Raw genomic sequence first — 17,774 nt, 5'->3', positions numbered from 1 at the left:
AGGGGGCTATCCTGGCCCCAGGCACATGCAGCCTGCACCTTATGCATGGGCCAGGCTGTACTTTGCTGCTGAGGATGTGCCTCAGTCTGTGGGGCACCAAACGCCCCTGGGTACATCTCACAGACCCTTGGGGAAGAGCCCATTAGCACCCTCTGCATGGGGCAGGCATGATGCAGTGGTGATGGGCAGCAGGGATGTAACAAGAAGGCGGCTTCACGCTTCTCCTTGGCAAATGGGGCTGGAGAGCCCTTGGGTCTGCTCCCGCCTGACCTGAGTTCTCCACACTGCAGCATCAAGTTTGGTAGGGTTCTGCATGCCAAACAGCCAGGGGCAGAGGGCTCCTCATGCACCACTGAGCTTAACTGGGAAGGTGGCTCCAGCCCCTTGTCTGCTAGGGGCACCCCCCAAAACGTGGCCTGCTCCCTCCTACAAAGGCAGTGCATAGCTGCTCAGTGATCCTCACCAGCGCTGCTGGGACTGTGGGTGCCTTGGTGCACTCAGAGCATCGGTCGTGGAGGAACACCCGTGTTGCAGTGAGGGGATGCAGAGAGGGGTCCCAGCATCTTCCTTGTGCTTTTGGAGGGGTCTGAACTGCCGGACCCACATGGCAGCCCCATATGTGGTGATGGATGGTGTCAGGGAAGGAGAAGAATTGACTGCTACTGCTAAACCCAGGACACTGCCCCATGCCAGCTGAGTCCTGCTGTGCTCAGCCCAGGGGCGAAGTGGTCCTCACCCTCTTAAATCACGGTGGCAAAGGGACCTTAAACCATGTTTTGTAGGGAGATGGACTCCTCATCAGTGGGTGCCCCTCTAAACCCTTGTCCAAGGTACCTCCGATGCACAGCCAGCATCAGAGGTAAGCCTCTCCAGTTACACATCTGTGCCTTGGTCCCAGTCTGGTTGAAGTGGGTGTCTGAGGCACCAGACCATGAGCTGGGCAGGTTCGGAGCAGCTGTGTCTAAAGGTGATGCTGCTCTCCCAAGCCCCAGCCGCACACGGAGCCATTCCTCCTATTCCTCCTCCATCGCATCCCAGGGAAGGAAAGCACCATGGCTTTGTGTAACTGGGAGGGGGGGTTCTTTGGGATTTTGGTTGATTTTTTGCTCAGGTACATTTTGTAACTGCTGTGAAATTCCTCCCAGCCCCAGCGCACTTGGCTGCGGTGAGCGGCGAGGGCAGAGCTGGCTGCAAGATCCCATCAGAGAAATGGCCGGAGGTCCCCATGCCAGAAGGGCCCTGCTGAATTTTCCCCACTCCCCAGCACTGCGCCACAGCCCCCAGGGACGGAGAAGGCCCTCAGGAACCAACCCCATTGCCTGCTGAGATCATCCCCTGCCCCAGCATGCACACAGTGACAGTGAGGCCAGGAGCTGGCTGGGGGCCAGCGCTTGCCCGGGCACCGAGAGCAGCCGGATTCGGGTGCCGCAGTGATGGGGAGAAGAGCAGTTGGGAAAAGAGATTCCCGAGGACCACCACTTTCTGCTCTTTGCTTGGAGGGCCAAAAGGCTCCTGCATCTTCTCCTGTGCTCTCATAGACACAGACCCCCTTGGACACAGCCAGCCCGGGATACTGGTGAGGAGCAATCCCTGCAGTGTGTTTGTCTGCAGGGGGTAGCGATACCCTGGGTACCCCCTGCCCCTTCTGCAGCTGCCTCGATGCATCAGGGCAGATAATTCCCAGGGCAGCTCCTCCTTCTGCGGCTGGATCCCCATCCCGAGGGTGGATCCCCACTGAATGCAAGCACCCACCCGAGCTCCACGCCACCCTCACCATCTTGCATTGAGCACCCACCCATAGGATCCCACCTTCCTGCTCCCCTAGCACTCACCCCAGGGTGCAGAGGTCCCAGCGGGTGGCGGGGGCAAGGGCCGTGGCCTGGCCTTGGTGTTGGAGGTGACGATGCGCGTGGGACCCAGGTACTCCACGTAGGTGCCGGGGAAGTCTCCGCGCTCTTTGGTGCGCTCATTGAGGCCGTGGAGCCAACCCTGGGGGCTGCGCTCGTCCCCGTCCTTGTAGCTTGGGCTGCTGAGCAGCCCGGCCCTGCTGACTGTCAGCACGTCCCCGGGGCTCAGCGCCAGGTCCTCCTCCCGGTCCTTCTGGTACTCGTAGAGTGCCCGGTACTGCAGCCCATCCGAGGAGGCCATGGTGATGCTGTGTGGTGTGAGTCACACTGCCTGTATCCAACCAGGCATTAAGGCCTGGGGTGCTCACACAGAGCAGGTATGGCAGTGCTGGGGCAACACGGTGCAGATGGGAGTGTTCCCTTCCCTGCACACGCAGAATAGGAATGCCAGTGTTGGAAAACCTCAGTGTTGAAGAGCGGCTCCTGACACCTCCAGCCCTGGAACGGCTGCAGAGCCAATTCAGTGCCCAGGGCTCAGCAGTGTTGGTTCAGGTGTGGGTAAGGAGCCTTTTCATCACCAGGGCAAACAGAGGGGAACAAGAGAAGCTAATTGGGGTCCAAATGTGCCATCCTCTTCTCAGCCTGGCCTCATCTGCATGGTGCTGGGACCTCCCTCTCTCTGCCAGAGAGAAAGGCAGTGTCTTAGCGACCAAATTGCTGTCTAATCCCCAACCCACCACCTTATCCCCCCATCCCAGCCTCCGGACACCGGGGAGAGCCCAGCGGCTCGCTTAGCTCCCGCTTCCCAGGGATCTCCCGCCAGCAGGGCTCGGCCGCTGCACGCAAGGAAAGTACCGGCAAGAGTCTGGAAAGTAGGGCAAGAGATCACGCCACGGGCTTTTAAAATAGACATATGGGCTGAGAAACCGCCTGCCGCACGCAGCTCCCCTCCGGCAGCTCCAGCCTGGCACTGCTGCACGGAGCCGGCGGATGGAGACGTAGGATTTTGGGGTGGGTTTGGGTTTTTTCCTTCCTCTTTTCTGGTGCATTTATAGATATTCCACCATGAGATACATCTTCCCCGGAGGGGGGGGGAATGCTGTGCTGCTGCCAACCCGCTGTCCTCCCGCTCCCCGCAGGACCCCGGGGAAGAGGGATGGATGGCGGGATGCTGCTGAGCACCGGCAGCGGGGCCGTCCGTGTGTCCATCCATCCCTCCATCCACCCGCCTCCCAGAGCCTTCCCGCTGCCCCCTCCAGCCTTACCGTGCGCGGCGGCTCCCGCGGCGGGAGCGGAGAACGGGAGCGGAGCGGAGCGGAGCCCCGGCCCCGCCGAGCCGCTCTCCGGCGGTGATGTCAGCGTCCCTCCTCCCCGGTAGCCCCGCAGCGCGGCGGGGGGGGGGGAGCCCGGCTACCGGGGAGGGGGGGAATGGAAGGAGGAGGTGGATGATTTCATCCCCAGATGCAGCATCTGCTCCCAAATTACCTCCTCTGTGGTTGGAGAACCACAGCTGGGGGGGGGCTCCATCCGTCCTTAGGGATGCTAAATGGGACCAGCACACCATAAACCTCCCCCCCCTCCACAGCAGGCAGCTCTCCCTGCTCACCCACAGAGGACCTCATCCCTTAGCCAGGCTAGAAAACACACACAGGACAAGGCAGGAGCTGTCATGGAGAATCCCAGCCCAGGAATTCCTCACTCTCATCTTGAACATTTAAATGGTCCTCAGACCCAGGGTACGGACTGGGTACCACATAAAGCAGCACAAGGTGATGCTGCAGGAGCTCCCACATCCTTAAACGTTAACAAAGCAACAGCTAAAATTTAGTGGGGCAGAGAACTTGGAGGGGGCTGGCAGGGTTGATGTGGAAGGGGCCAAGCTCAGCCACAGCAGGGACACACACAAAGCCAGCCTGTGACAACAGCAGCATGGTCACATGCAACAAGGGCATCAGTTCTCAGCTCACTTCCAGCCTGGGGACACCCATGCTGGGAACGTCTCTGCCCTGATGTGGTTTGTGTCCCAGTGAGTCGCAGCAGAGCCAGTTACAATGGGGCATGGACAAGATGTCCCAATATCTGATTGCTTGTGAGGCACAAAGAGGTTGATGGGATGTCCCCAGAGGTGTTTTGGGGTTTCTTTTAATCCTTGCTCCTCACACTGACTTCTCCAAACTGGCAGCTGCTCCTTGTCTTTGCTGTGGGTCAGGCATCCTATAAATAGATGGTACCTGAAACATGGGCTTTGGGAAATGCACACTGGCCCAAGGTTCAAGGGAAAACCCAAGGTGCTGAGTAAGGCTGAGGAAGCTGAGGCCCAGAGGCCAGCAGAGCAACACAGGAGCGGTACAAGCCCTTCCACCCCATAATTTCAGCAAATCCCTCTCTCCTTTTCCTGCAACACATGAACTGGCCATGCAGGGCAGCAGCATCCTGGAGGATCTCACCCCAGGTGCATATTGCTGGGCCCCTGCTGCCAGCTTTTGGGGACTAAAAGGGCCTTTTCTCTCCCTTGTCCCTTAACCCACTGGCACTGTCAGAGTTGGCTGCAAACAGTCAAACACTGCCCTTCTCCGACTCTGCTTCCCTGCCTGGGGCTGTCTCCATCGTGTCCCTGTGCCCCAGAAGAGGATTAGAGCTCAGGAAGGTGATGGGTGCATCACCACCTGATATTACCACCCATTTTATGGTCAATCCCAAAACCAGGCCAGGAATTAACACAGTCCCAGGGCTCTGGGGCAGGGATACACCACAGCATGACATCCATCATCTCCCTTCCCAGGCTGCTGAATGAGATTTCTCCTTCCTAGCAGCAGCAATCTTCCCCTCCTAATGTACTTTAGGGTCCCCAAAGCCAAAGGCACCATCTCTTGCTGGACCCAAGTCCCATTGCCCCCTCATTCACCCCAGATGGGGCTGAGCATCACCCCAGCATGGCCAGCTCCTCCCCCAGGGCCCCTTCTTGGTGCTGGCCTCTAACCATCCCCAGAGCACCCCTTAATCCCCACTCCAGGCTCACTGCAGCAGCATCATTCCCCAAACTCCCCCACCCTGAGCTGCCCTCATCCCATTTCACCTCTACACTGCTAATTTAACCCCCACCTCACTCCAGCCCAGAGGTAGTACATCACTCAGGATGAGCAGAGAACCCTCAGGAAGCACCCTATGAAGGAGTAAAAAGTGCTTCAGCCCTTCACTGCTATTTATTGAGCACGCAGAGGAGCTGCCTGTCAGGCCCTGATTAGCTACAGATCCTTCCTCGTTTGCTTAATGAGCAGCACTCATCGCAGTGAGAGCTTTGCCTTTGACTTGCCTGGTCTCTGCTTTTCTGAGGTGTGCAGGAGGAGGCATCTTGCATCCCACATTCCCCTTCAAGCTTCCCTTTGCTCATTGTCCATCCAGCCCAGGATGGGGCTATGTGAGGAGAACGACATGTCTCCTTGCTGGGGTCCCCGTGCTCTGCTGCCATTCTCTCCTGGATGGAGGGACAGCCCTTGGTGGGAGCATTTCCAGGGGCTGCCCAGTGCCATCACAGCTGGCCCCAAGATGTGTTGGTCGCACTTACCCTGTGCTTCCCGGGATGTTAGCCACATGGCTGTGAATAAACGGAGCATAAATAGAGTTGTTAATGTGCCGGGCTGGAGTAAGTGAGGTTGTGAAGCCCTTCCCAGCTGGAGAAATCACAGAAACAATGTCTGATTTCAGCTGACATTTCACAGTCGGCTTTTTTGGTTTCATCTCCGCTTCCTCCCTCCGGAGAGGGCCACGCTTTGCTTTCTCTTCTCTTTAGAAGCAGCAAAACTCCCTCCCTCTTGGTTTACTCTCAGGGTGCCCAGGAGTGAGCTCTGGCCTCTGTGGGTTTTGTTTGAGGAAGTGCCAAGTGCTTCTTCAAACAACCTCCCATCGCGGTGCCCACAGCATCCAGGAGCTGCTGGCTCCTACATCCCTGCTCTGCCACCACTGCCACAGTGCCTGCCTGGGCTGGGGTACCCCCACCTGGGGATGCTGGAAACAAAACCAAGGAACATAAGGAAAAGCTTGGGGCTCTGCCTGGGGCTGGCACTGGGGCTCTTCCCCTCTCTGCAGGGTTGAAGCTTCACAGTGGGGAAGATGCCAGGAGTGGGTGCTGGCGGACAGACTGCGGTGCCAGGCAGGGCAATCTGTATGGCACTGGGTACCGATGGCCCCTCAATGCCACCTCCCTAGGCAGCAGATGTCAGCACACCCTAGCACTGCACCCTGACCAGAGCCAGGTCCCACACCTCAATCCATGATGGGAGAAGGTCCTATCAACTGGGTGAGGCAATGAAGAAGGCTTTGCAGCCCTGCTCTCACTTGCAGCAGCCCCCAGAGCATCAGTGCTCGGCATGAGGTTGTCCTGGTGTGACCCCGCAACGCAGCCCTCTGCATTCCCCAACTCATCCCACTTGGCTTTACAGCAGCTGGTGCCTCGACATGGACCTTGCTAATGAATTTGGGAGGGATTTTCTGGCCTGAACACATATGAGAAACAAGGAAATGTTATCTTGGAGGGGTGTGGGCAGGCAGCCAGTGGAAGGGCAGGCACCGGGGGACCCTCTGTGGGGGGTACATACACAGGAAGAGGCTCAGCTCCATACACAGGCAGGGAGATGTCATTGAGCCCCTCTTTAATTGCATTATTAGCACACAGCTAGAAACAGCACCGTGGTTAAAATCAGCTACATAAGGCACAGGGCTGGATCCTTGCCCTGAGGGACTCACTGTGGGATGCACCGCTGGGACATACTTGCAGCTCCCACTTATCACCCCTGTATTTCCACCCCCTGGCACAGATCATGGCACTAAATGGGTCAGATCCTGTGTTTTGGACTCAGGCTGTAGTTTTGCACACAGCCATGGGGTTGGGGTGGATTCCCCCAATGTGGGAGCTGCAGCACAATGAAATCAGTGTGGTCCCACTGCCCGGTCCTTCCCGGGGAAGAGACATGAGGCAGGGAGCAGAGCTGGCAGCTTTTCCATGAAGAAAAACCTAGGGAGGGGTGCTTGGTGCAGATCCTGACACCAGACATGTGCCCAGCATGGGTCAGCAGCTGGGGTGGGGACAGAGGACTTTGGGGTGACCGATTACAGCCCACTTCCCTGCCCTCAGCCTTCCAGAGCCAGGCCTGCTGAGGAGGAGCTGTGCTACCCATGTCCCGGTGAGAAGCATCCCTGTGCTCCAGGGAAGGGGATGCTCAGGGTCCAGCCAAGCTGCGTGCAGGGATGGGAGCAGTGGGGAGGTGGCAGGGTCCAGCTGGGCAGGAGGGACATGGGAATGTCACCAGGCTCGTCCCGCTGTGGTCAGGCCAAGCCTTCCTGAAGAGCCAGAAAATCCAGCCCTGGCTCCCTAATGGGGCTCAGATGGGTGCTGTTGGGGAGCGGCCAAACCCCAGGCTGCGGTGCTGAGTGCTGGAGAGGTGAATGGAGCAGCCCATAGCTGGTCCTTTGAGTTTCCTTGTATCTGGGAATGATTGGGAATGAAAGCTACTACTTATGTATTTGCCTCAAAATCTTTTTGAGGAGGGGGGATTGTGTGCTGGCTGGGATGAGGCGATTTCTGGGAGAGGGTCAATATGATGGGGGTCTTGTTTTGCATAGAAGGGTAACAACCCCTTTTGGGAGAGGGATAAAGGCTGAGCCCCTCACTCTGAGCAGCTTCATGGCAGCAGTGGATGGGCAACTACTGCAGGGAAGGGTTGAGGGGGAAAGGGTTAAAACCCCTGGCTTCAGCACAAGTTGCACCAACATCCAGGGTGCCTGGGAGGGTTGAAGGCTTCCCCAGATACCACTGGGCTTTGGCTTGAGCCCAATGGGGCTGACTTCATCCTGCTGAAATGTATCATTATGGCCAGGCAGGGAATTCACTGTGGGGTTTCGGGGGAGCTGGGTGCAGGGTGGAGTGTGCTGAGCAATCAGACCCAGCATTTGCTGGCTGCTGCTGCAGGATGAGGGCTCCCCACCCTCCTGCATCACTCCTCGGTTTGACGACAAGCTGAAGGGACACACTGTGGGTGCTGGGGAGGGGTCCGACAAGAGCTCCTGCCCCAAAGACACATTGCATGAGTAAGAACCACCTCCATGGTCAGTCCTGGGGATGCAGCATCCCTGCCTGACTCTCTGTTGTAGCCCTGTTTAAGCAGCCCTGTTTCAAAGCGTCTTTCCAAAGAGGATCACTTTTGGCAGCCCTTAGGCAATGGCAGGTCTCTGCTGACCTGCTCCAGTGCTGGCATCTGTTACGGCTGTCACTGTCCTCTCCTGCTGTCACCCTGCTGTGTCCCCGCCAGCAAAAATCTGCCTCCCTGCTCAACGGTTAGTGATGGCCCATACAACTTTGGGTTTTCCTTTGCAAACTGGATCTGTGCCCTCCTCTGCCTGCTCCTGGTTTTGCCCAGGGAGCTGGAGATTGAAGTTTTGGAGGTCCCTGCCCGAGTGGTCCCAAGCAGTGGGGCCAGCAGCGTACACACAGCATCAGCCTGGAAAGCTGAGGGGACACAGTCATGGTCCTGCAGGAAGGGATGGCAGAGAGGGGCCAACCCATGGGGATGCCCATGGCCAGAAAATCCCAAGGCCAGTGCCCAGCACTGCTGCTGAGCGCCTGTGCAGGAGGGCAATGGGGTGGTACCCCCACCATGGCTGCAGCATCTGCCATGGGGGGAAGCTCCCCTTCTCCACCACTCCCCCCCACACACCCCGGAATAGATACAATTGCCCCCCAAAGTCATAGAGTCACAGACTGGTTTGGGTTGGAAGGGACCTCAAAGCTCATCCAGCTCCAACCCCCTGCCATGGGCAGGGACACCTTCCACTAGAGCAGGTTGCTCCAAACCCCGTCCAGCCTGGCCTTGAACACTGCCAGGGATGGGGCAGCCACAGCTTCTCTGGGCACTCTGTGCCAGTGCCTCAGCATCCTCATAGTAAAGAATTTCTTCCTAATATCCAGTCTAAATATCCTCTCTTTCAGTTTAAAGCCATTCCTTTTTGTCTGTCCATATGTGCCCTTGTATAAAGTCCCTCTCTGGCTTTCTTGCTTCCCCCTCAGGCACTGGAAGGGGGCTACAGGCTCATCCCAAGGGTCACGGGGCTTCCAGGTTGGGTCTCAGCGAAGACACAGGCAGGGGTACTTGTCCTCGAGTGTTGTCAGCTCACAGGAGCACTGGGACGGGGATATCATATCCCCAGCCCCACCGCCGAGAGGCCGCGGTGACGGGCGCGGAGCAGCATCCAGCTTCACTACCTGCATGCCCCGGGTCGGGCCGCTCCGGCGGCAGAGGGCAGCAGGCACCAGGTACCCAGGGACACGCGTGGCTTCATCCCCCGTCCTTCTTCCCTCCCTCCCTCCCTCCAGGGGGTGGCCCTGTCGGGGCCGGGCTGGACGGGGTGGGAGGGGGGGATCCAGCGGAGGAGGCGGCCCCGGGGCCGTGCCCGCTTAAAAGGCGTCAGTGCGGTCGGGACGGGGCGCTGGGACCGGTCTGCGTTCAGGTAAGCTCGGCTCGGCCATTGGGGAGTGCGCCCCGGGGATCCCCCTCCTCTGCCCCTCAGGGGACTGGCCTGGCGGGGGGCTGTGGTTGGGGATCCCCCCTGATCAAGTCTGTGCTGTCCGCAGGTGCAAAGATGGGGTGCTTCACCTTTATCAAGGTCATGATGATCCTCTTCAACCTGGCCATATTCGTAAGTGCGCCCCAGATGATGTCTCTTCCCCGGGGGGACTTGACCTTGGCGGCTTCCTGCCCCTCGGGAAACAGGGATGAAAGGCTGGGGACCGAGGGAGTGGGTCCTGGGGAGCACACTGAGCCGGGCATGGGGCTGGGGAAGCCATCCCCTGTGGGGTCTCCTGCCCCTCCATGTCCCCGTCTGTGGGGGGCTGAGCAGGGGATATAGGTCCATGCGCGACTTGTGCTCCTGGGACCCCGGTGGGGTGTGAGGTCTGGGCTCTGGCACCAAGCCTTGGGCTTGTAGGGGTCTTGCTACATTGGTGTGTCCAGTGCTGGCCAAAGCCCGGGGGACCATGCTGGGCTCAGGGGATGGTGGCTGTTGCATCAGCGACCCACGTCCTTCCTTGTGCTGAAGCTCTGGTGAGGGGTGCAGTGTGCCCCAGAACAGGGGGGTTTGCTGGGTCCCTGCCTATAGGGGAGCAGCCCGTGTGTGTTACAGTGACCTGCAGTGCTGGGGGTCTCCCAGTATCCGAACTCCTTTCTAGTGTTGGGATATTGGGAGTTTCCAGAGCACATTCAGCCTCTGCTCCCTCCCAGAGCTAAAAGGTGGTGGGGCTCTAAGAACGACCCTGGCTACGCAAGAGCGATGGATCCAGCGGGAAGGGGCTGTGGTGGGATAAAGCTGCAGGAAAGGGGGGGGCTGCAAAACCTCCAGCCTCACCCTGGTGAAACACTGCTGCCTTAATGCTCCTTCCAGGGCTTGGGAAAGGTGGAGCGGGTGGAGGGCAGGGCTCGGGCAGGCTGGAAGCAGCCCTGAGCTGACCTTGCCAGGTGTATGTGAGCCTCTGGGGCTCCCTCGATCCGCCGCTCCCCCGTGTAAGTGGGTATCTTCCCTGGATGGAATCTGTGGCAGTGTAATGGTGGCCAGTGTGAGCTGGACATGTGGGTCCCTCTGGGGTCAGGGGGTGGTTGGTGACACGGCTGGCTTAGCTGCCTTGAACAGGGGGAGCTGTGACACCACAGCTGGGAATGTGCTGGTGGTGGGGTGTGTTTAAGGATACTGACCCACCCGGACACACCAGGTGTGTGGCAGCAACACCCTGAGCTGCCTTTAGTGGCCATAAAGTATTGATTTGGTGTAGCAAGAGCTTGCAAAGGGGAGAAATAGCTGTGCCAGGACCTTCCCCAAATCACACATCTCTGCCTGCCTGGGAGCTGACATTGTCTTTCTCCTCCCAGCTCAGTGGTGGGACCCTGCTAGGAGTTGGCATCTGGGTCACAGTGGATGGACAGTCGTTCCTGGATATATTTGGGGCAATCTCCTCCAGCATCCTGCAGGTTGTGAATGTGAGCTACTTCCTCATTGTCATCGGTGCCATCCTGCTGGTGATCGGCTTCCTTGGGTGCTACGGAGCACAGAAGGAGAGCAAATGCCTCCTGATGATGGTATGGACCTGACTTGTCTCCTTATCAAGCCTCACTTGAGCTTGGCCTCTGGTGGGGGAGATCTGAGGGATGGATTGTTCCATGGAGATGTGCTCCGTGGATGTTCCCATGTGGCAGAAGGCTGGGTGGCCCTTGGAAAGGGCAGTGCTGGACCTAAAGTCTGCCCTGGGTTAAGGGTGAAAGGAAGCAGAAGCTGGTGCTGAGCAGAGGTCTCCTTTGGAGCATGTTCGGAGAGATCAGCCCCATGGGGAAGGCTGGAGGATCCCAAGGTTGTGTTGCCCATGCCCTGCAGCAGAGCTGAAGGCAATGAGACGGGGATTGAGCCCTGAGGTGGTGTCCTGTGGCCTTGGGAATCTTGTATTGCTCTGACCTCCCTCCCCTTGCTGTATTCTAGTTCTTCGCAGTGGTGCTGATCATCTTCATTGCTGAAGTTGCTGCTGCCGTGGTGGCTCTGGTCTACACGGGTGTTGTGAGTACCATCTGAGGCTTGCTTTGGGCTAATCTGGGACCCATTCCTACCCTTTGGGAAAGCAGGAGGCGATGGGGCTGGTGGTGCTGCCCATGGGTGGGGAAATTCAGAGGTGGGCACTCCTGCTGGAGGAAGGGATGCTGGACCCTGCTGGCACCAGCTATGTGGGCAAGGTGGGGCAGCCTGGCTGGCGTGAGGATGGAGTGAACAGGGATTCCCATTGCCCTGAAGAAATGGGCATTATGGTCCAAGTTTTGCCCTCTTCTTTCTCTCAAATGCCTTAAGCTAGTACCAGCCTTGACACCTCTCCACCTCTGATGGCAGGAGCCACATAGGAGAGGAAATCCCTAATGCTTCATGCTCAAACTCACCCCCTTATTAAGCACCTGAGAAACCACCTGGGGAGAAAGGTGACTGCCTCATTAGGCACTGGAGAAGTCAACCGCAGAGCAAACATCATTCCTGGCTCCCTCAGTTGTGCTGCTTATCACATGACTCACGGGTCATAAGTGGCCTGGGTGCCATAAAGTACTGGTTAGTGGGGAAGGGGCCAAGCTATCCTCAAGCCGAAAGGATGTGGTGTGACGTGCTCCTGGCCACTCTGGGCCTGGCTGGTCTCCTCCCAATAGCTTGAGACCAGTATGGGGGATTTTAACTCTGTGATGCTCACCAGAACCTTCTCTGATGGTGTTTCTCTGCCTCTCCTTCCAGGCAGGGACACTGCTCACGGCTGTGGTGACCCCTCTCCTGAAGGATAAGTACGGGGTGGATAAGAGCTTCACACACATTTGGAATGTCACCATGATGGAGGTGCGCTGAGCCCTGGGGCCCCCATCTCTGGGCCAGAATGCTCCCAACATGGCTCAGTGGTGCAAACCTGGGCTTTGGGATGGGCAATTCCCATTCCGGGATGGGAATGGGGACAACATCATCATCCTGCATGTGCTGAGCTGTCCCCTCCCATCAGCTTCCCAGATGCCTGGGACCTACCTGCTTGGGGTCCAGTGGTCCCATGGCTGAGGGGAGAACTGTACATGCTTGAGTATGGGCAAAATCCTTGTTCCAGGAAGGCCATTGAACACCAGGGTTGAGCTGGGTAACTCCCTCCATGGGGCAGCGGTGTTCAGACCTGGACACCAGGAGGAAGACCTGAAGGATGCTCTCCCCATCCTTTCCTTTCTCTCCTTCTTAGGTCCATTGCTGTGGCCTGAATAACTACACAGACTTCAACGACTCCGTCTGGTATAAGGACCATGGAACCTACCCCGAGCCCTGCTGTAATAGCACACAGCCCTGCACCTACATGGCAGCTGCAGAAAGCAAAGTCACGGTATGGGTGCACCAACAGCTCTTCTGGCAGAGCCTGGTTTGGGGTGTGCTTTGGCATGGGGCAGGAGACCTCCCATGTAGCTCCAGCCCCAGCTTGGGACATGGTGCTCTCATGGACCTTAAGTCCGGGGGGATGCCTGGTGGAGGCATGCAAAGATGCTGCCATTGCTCTGGTCCTAAGGGGAGCTCTGTCGCAGGTTGGCATGCCTGGAACTGAGCATGAATCCAGGCACCACTCTGGTTTTCTGTGTGATTTCCCTGCCTATTCCCCTCCTTTCTGCCCCTAATACCATGATTTGGCCTGGGAAGTGGCTGAGTTGCCCCTCGATACCCCCAGACCATCTCTGCCTCCATACTGGAGAACTGTACCACCCTTCCTGGGGCTGCTGTGCCCCAGCAGCTGGGGGAGCACCACCTCTTGCTCACCCTCACCTGTGTGTTTGCCTCCTGCAGGGCTGTTTCGATCAGATCTTAGAAGAAATCAGGACCCATGCAGGTGTGGTGGGTGGCGTGGCTGCTGGCATCGCTGCCTTGGAGGTGAGTGCCTGAGCATCATTGTGCTCCTTCGCCTTGTACCTGGGTGTGAGTGGTGACGCAGGGACCAGCCGGGGTGGCAAGGGGCTGGGGCAGCCCTATGGCCCACCATCTGCCCCAGGGTGGCTACTGAGCCTTATTCCATTGGTACAACCAACTCTTCCTCCTTGAGCGTGCTGGGGATGGATGCTACAGGCTGTGACCCAAACCCATGCTGGGTGGAGGGATGAGACAACACACACCTGTGGGTGCTGACTTTCTTCTTGCCACCCCAGATTGCAGCCATGGTGGTTGCCATGTACTTGTACTGCCATCTGGACCAGAAATGACCCCACAAAGCAGGAGATGATCTGCCCCCTCATCGTGCTGGGGTGCTCCTGTGGCGTGCCGTGCTCTCCGGGGGACCCCATCGCTCCCTGGGCCTGATGCTGTCTTGTGCACTGTGATTTTGTAGCTGCGTTTTGATCTACTGAGCTGGGATCTGTAGAGTTTGTGTATATTTTTGTACTGTTATGGGACACTGAGTCTGTACATAGCGATTTGGGGGGGGGTTTGAAGGGGGGGAAGCTGCTTGGTCTGTTTAGCTGATGCCAGAGGGAGATAGAGCAGCGCAGGGGCTGATCAGAGCTGCTGATCTGGCAGTGGCGCAGCGATGCCTTGATAAACCTTGCAGGCAGGTGCTGTGCCTTTCCCATGCTGTCTCCACTGTGTCCCTAAGTGGGGGCTGCTCCGTGCCCCCCTCATCACTCCATTGAATCATTGTAGGTGGTAACTACACTTCCTATGGGGATGTATCTACCCCTACACATGTTTTCTGCCAGCCCTGACCGTGTTGTCACCTAAATGAGGCACTGGCTGGTCTGTGCCCCTGCCCTGGCATGAAGACAGCCCTGTTGGTCCCTGTCCCTGCGGTGTCCGGGGCTGCCCCCCTATCACACCATGGCTGAGCCCTCTCCATCTGTAAAGAAAACCAATTAAATTGTTCATCTTGGATACAAACTTGGAGCCGATCCTGGTGCTGCTTCAATGAACGGCCTGTGCCTGGGGAGCACAGCGGGGTGCGGGGCTGCTTTGCCTTCCCCATCCCCAAGAGCCCCATGCAGGCAGCACCGCGCTGCCCGCAGCCTCCTCACCTGCTTCGGTGCTTGGAAACCATCAGCCCCGTGTTTGCACAACAGCCGGGAGTGGCGGGGGCTACCATGAGCCTTGCAAAACAGCCCTGCCCTCCGCAACAGCCGCTGCTTGCTCAGCAACGTTGGGTTTAGGGACTGGGCAACAGCCTGGCTTGAAAGGCAGGGCTGGTTACTGGGGGGGTTTGGCCTGGTGTTCGTGTCCCCATCAGCCCCAGGAGCGTCAAATGGGGTGGTACCTCCCCCCCGCCCAACTCCATCTCTGAGCATCTCTATCTCCCAGCATTGTCCCACTCTGATGCACCCACAGTCCTTCTATGGGGGGTGATGGGCAGGTTTCCAGCCACCCTCTTCCCCAGCATCACTCCCTTGTTGCCTTTGGCATCATGCCCCCCTTGAGCATCCCCTTGCCATGCCTCACTTTCCCCATTTCATAGAATCACAGAACGGTTTGGGTCGGAAAGGACCTTAAGATCATCCAGTTCCAACCCCCTGCCATAGGCAGGGACACCTCACACTAAACCATGTCACCCAGGGCTCCGTCCAGCCTGACCTTGAACTCTGCCAGGGATGGAGCATTCATAACTTCCTTGGGCAACCCATTCCAGTGCCTCGCCACCCTTACAGTAAAGAACTTCTTCCTTAAATCTAACCTGAACTTCCCCGTTTAAGTTTGAACCCATCACCCCTTGTGCTGTCGCTACAGCTCCTGATGAAGAGTCCCTTGCTCATTTTAAACATGAGGTGGTTTGGGGTGGCTGTACTGCTTCACCCCCTTTCTGCCATGAGGTTCCCCACCTCCCTGGTGTGGGGCAGAGCACTGTGGGGCGGCGGCTGTTAAGGACGAGGCGATAGGCAGTGGGGCAGCAGCCCAGTGTGCAAACACTCTCTCCATGCACTGCCTTGCTCCAGCATCCCCTTATCAGCTCCTGCACTGGGTACGGGGCTGCACCAGGGCACAGCTGAGGTTCCTCAGGGTCCAGCACCCAGTCGGGGGCAGCGGGGTGGCAGCGGGACAGGCGTGGGCGCCTGCTCCCCACCCAGGGGTGACTCAGCCCTGGGGACATGGGTTCTGGCCCTGCCCCATGGCAAGGTGCGTGGGGAAACTGCTATAAAACAGCTTTCTCTTCCTCTTCCTCCTCTCTGGACACGTGAAGGACCTGGTTCCGGCCATAAACAGTGAGCTCATGGGTGACGTCAAGCCTTTTAATCCTCTTTTCCCTCCCTGGGTACGCAGGAACCCAGTGCTGCCCAAAGCCTTTCCTGGTCGTGGTGGCCAGGAGCTGGTTGTCACTGAACCGGGCACCGCTGGGCACATCTGGCCTGGCCTCGTCCCTCTCTGCTCCTGTATGGGGCTGCCTCGCCAAGCAGGGTCCTGGCAACCACCCTGTGCCATCACCCCAGCAGGGTGCAGTGGGATCGGGGTGATTCCCGGCTGGTCGGAGGCTCCCGGCTTCACACCTCTTCCTGGCCATGGGGTTTCCCCGCTCAGGGCAGGCCGTTTCTGTGGCACTGGCTGCAACCACAAGCTTGGTTCCTCCCCTTCACCCGCTAGGGAAACCTGAAGGACCAGTTTCTCCTCCCGGATGCAATTCCTACCCATCACCCTTCCTGGCTCTCAGCTCCCCTGGCAGCCCAAAGGGCAGCAGTGGGGCAGTGGGGGTAAGTCTGGATGGCGCAGCAACCCCTGTGCTTCCACAGTGCCACTTCCCTCTGCTTCCCACTGCCCAAGCATCTCCAGAGCTGTTGGGATCCACAGAGTACCCCCATCCCAGCTGGTCCCACACCAGCCCCAGGACGCACCCCAGCCCACCACCCCAAGTGGGTGCCACCAGGCATCTCTGCACCTTCTAACCCTTAGATTGCCTGATCCCCCAGACTGGCACCCCAAAAAAGCTGATCATTGTGCCACTGGAGACCGAGGCCAAACAGTTCCTAGGGGCACATGGTAGCAAACACAAACTTCCTTATTGCCCCCCCCAGAAGGTGTCCTTGGGCTTGAAGTGCCCTGCATGACAGGGTGTGTGTGCTGGGATGGGGATTACTCTTTTCTGCCCATAACACAGGGTTGGGGACAGCAGGAGGGTAAAGTCTCTCTGTATGGGGACTGCAGGCAAGCGAGCAGCACCCTGCCTCCTGCCAGAGCCCGGGCTGCTGCTGTCTCCTTCCACGCACCCCCTTGCGCACCCCAGTCCATGTGTTGTGCCTTGCCCCATTCCACCACGGGCAATAGCCCCCTGTGAGGGTGACAACCAGCCTGGCCTTTGGAATGGGGAGAGCTGGTGGGGGTGAAGGGAAGGGTGGCTGAGCCCTTCTCTTGGGTAGGGTTTGCCCCTATCTTGGCTGAGGAAGTGATGAGGATGGTGTGGAGAGAGCCGGTTGTGTGTGGGGTGGCTGGGAGCAGAGATGGGGTCACTCTTAGGGTTGGCTCAGAGTTGGTCCTTGTGATCTGGGATTTGTTTTGTGGGGAAATGGGTGCATGCAGACCCCACAGCCACTGGAACAGTGTGGCATCTCCAGCCTCATCCAGTCTGCTGCAGCCCCATGAATCCACGTGTGATGGGGACCAGCCCAATGCCACCATATCACCCACCCTGCAACAGCCTTGGAACATCTCTCTACTGGAAACAGCCTCTTTAGGAGCCCATGTAGGGAATTTCCACCTGCTTGGAAAGTGGGATGGCTCAAGGGCAAGCTGCTCCCTCGGAAGCAATAAGGAAGGGGCTGGTGTGTGTGCTGGAGGCTGGGTGGATCTGGATACCCCATCAGCTTCCTGCGGGGCAGCATCCCCATGAGCACAGGGTGGGGAAAATGAGGAGCTAGAGCTCTACAGGGAAGGCAGATACATGAAGAGCTGCCTTTCTCTCCCCAGCAGCCCCATGGGGTGCCTGCGCACCCATTGCTCTGCCACCATGGGTGCCATGCACCAGCCAAAGCCTCAGGGGACTTACAGGGTGTGTTTGCCACCAGCATTGCCTATTCTGGGGCACAATGGGCAAACTGTGATTTAGGACATGAGCTGCCCTCGTCCTCCTGGGAATTGGTGCTGTTGGGGGGACAGGATTATCATGAGAAGGAGGAGGAATCACAGCTCTTTGGGTTTGTGCTGATAAAGTGAATGGGAAGAAAAAGCCAACTCATTCATCATGAGCTGCCCAAGGAGTGCCCGCTGTGTGGGATTTCCCCCCACCCACCATAACAGCCTGGCCATGACGTTCTCGGATCCGGCAGGAGAGGACGTCCTCGAAGGGCATGGGCTGGCCTGGGGGAAGAAGGGAGGCACTGCACCCTTTCCCCAGCACCCCCTTCCTCCCTGGCTTCCCTTCTCCTCCTCCTCCTCCCTGAG

At 58.2% G+C, this 17,774-nt stretch overlaps 2 protein-coding genes across 3 annotated transcripts in view; one reads left to right on the top strand and one right to left on the bottom strand.

Annotated features, from left to right (window-relative positions):
* PIK3R3 (phosphoinositide-3-kinase regulatory subunit 3) overlaps positions 1-3,368 on the bottom strand; it is a 79,792-nt gene extending 76,424 nt beyond the window's left edge. Inside the window, exons 1-2 of one of the 2 annotated variants that reach the window (XM_061451353.1) lie at positions 3,113-3,368; positions 1,833-2,526 (exon numbers count right to left, since the gene is read on the bottom strand). In XM_061451353.1, the coding sequence (XP_061307337.1) occupies positions 1,833-2,148 (316 nt within the window). In that variant the 5' untranslated portion in view covers positions 2,149-2,526; positions 3,113-3,368. The remainder of the gene's footprint in view (positions 1-1,832; positions 2,527-3,112) is intronic. The other variant, XM_061451351.1, reaches the window with a different exon arrangement.
* Positions 3,369-9,254: 5,886 nt separating this feature from the next.
* Positions 9,255-13,816, top strand: TSPAN1 (tetraspanin 1). The gene is made up of 8 exons (XM_061451350.1): positions 9,255-9,347; positions 9,472-9,536; positions 10,760-10,966; positions 11,361-11,435; positions 12,147-12,245; positions 12,628-12,765; positions 13,218-13,301; positions 13,574-13,816. The coding sequence occupies exons 2-8, from the start codon at positions 9,480-9,482 to the stop codon at positions 13,625-13,627; spliced, it is 714 nt and encodes a 237-aa protein (XP_061307334.1). The 5' UTR covers positions 9,255-9,347; positions 9,472-9,479; the 3' UTR covers positions 13,628-13,816.
* Positions 13,817-17,774: the final 3,958 nt, after the last annotated feature.

The sequence above is a fragment of the Pezoporus flaviventris genome, unplaced genomic scaffold, assembly GCF_033815535.1.
Source record: "Pezoporus flaviventris isolate CSIRO_AGI_PZ_B2104156 unplaced genomic scaffold, CSIRO_AGI_Pfla_v1 ptg000013l, whole genome shotgun sequence".
Lineage (NCBI taxonomy): Eukaryota > Metazoa > Chordata > Aves > Psittaciformes > Psittacidae > Pezoporus > Pezoporus flaviventris.
The sequence above is the reverse complement of the archived record's forward strand: the minus strand, read 5'-3'. Positions and strand labels throughout refer to the sequence as shown.

Bases quoted from the DNA above. Each gene is read 5' to 3' on its own strand.
- TSPAN1 (XM_061451350.1), top strand. From the start codon at position 9,480: ATGGGGTGCTTCACCTTTATCAAGGTCATGATGATCCTCTTCAACCTG. The intron at 10,967-11,360 runs GTATGGACCTGA...GCTGTATTCTAG, and splicing joins GCAAATGCCTCCTGATGATG to TTCTTCGCAGTGGTGCTGAT. The intron at 12,766-13,217 runs GTATGGGTGCAC...TGCCTCCTGCAG, and splicing joins CTGCAGAAAGCAAAGTCACG to GGCTGTTTCGATCAGATCTT.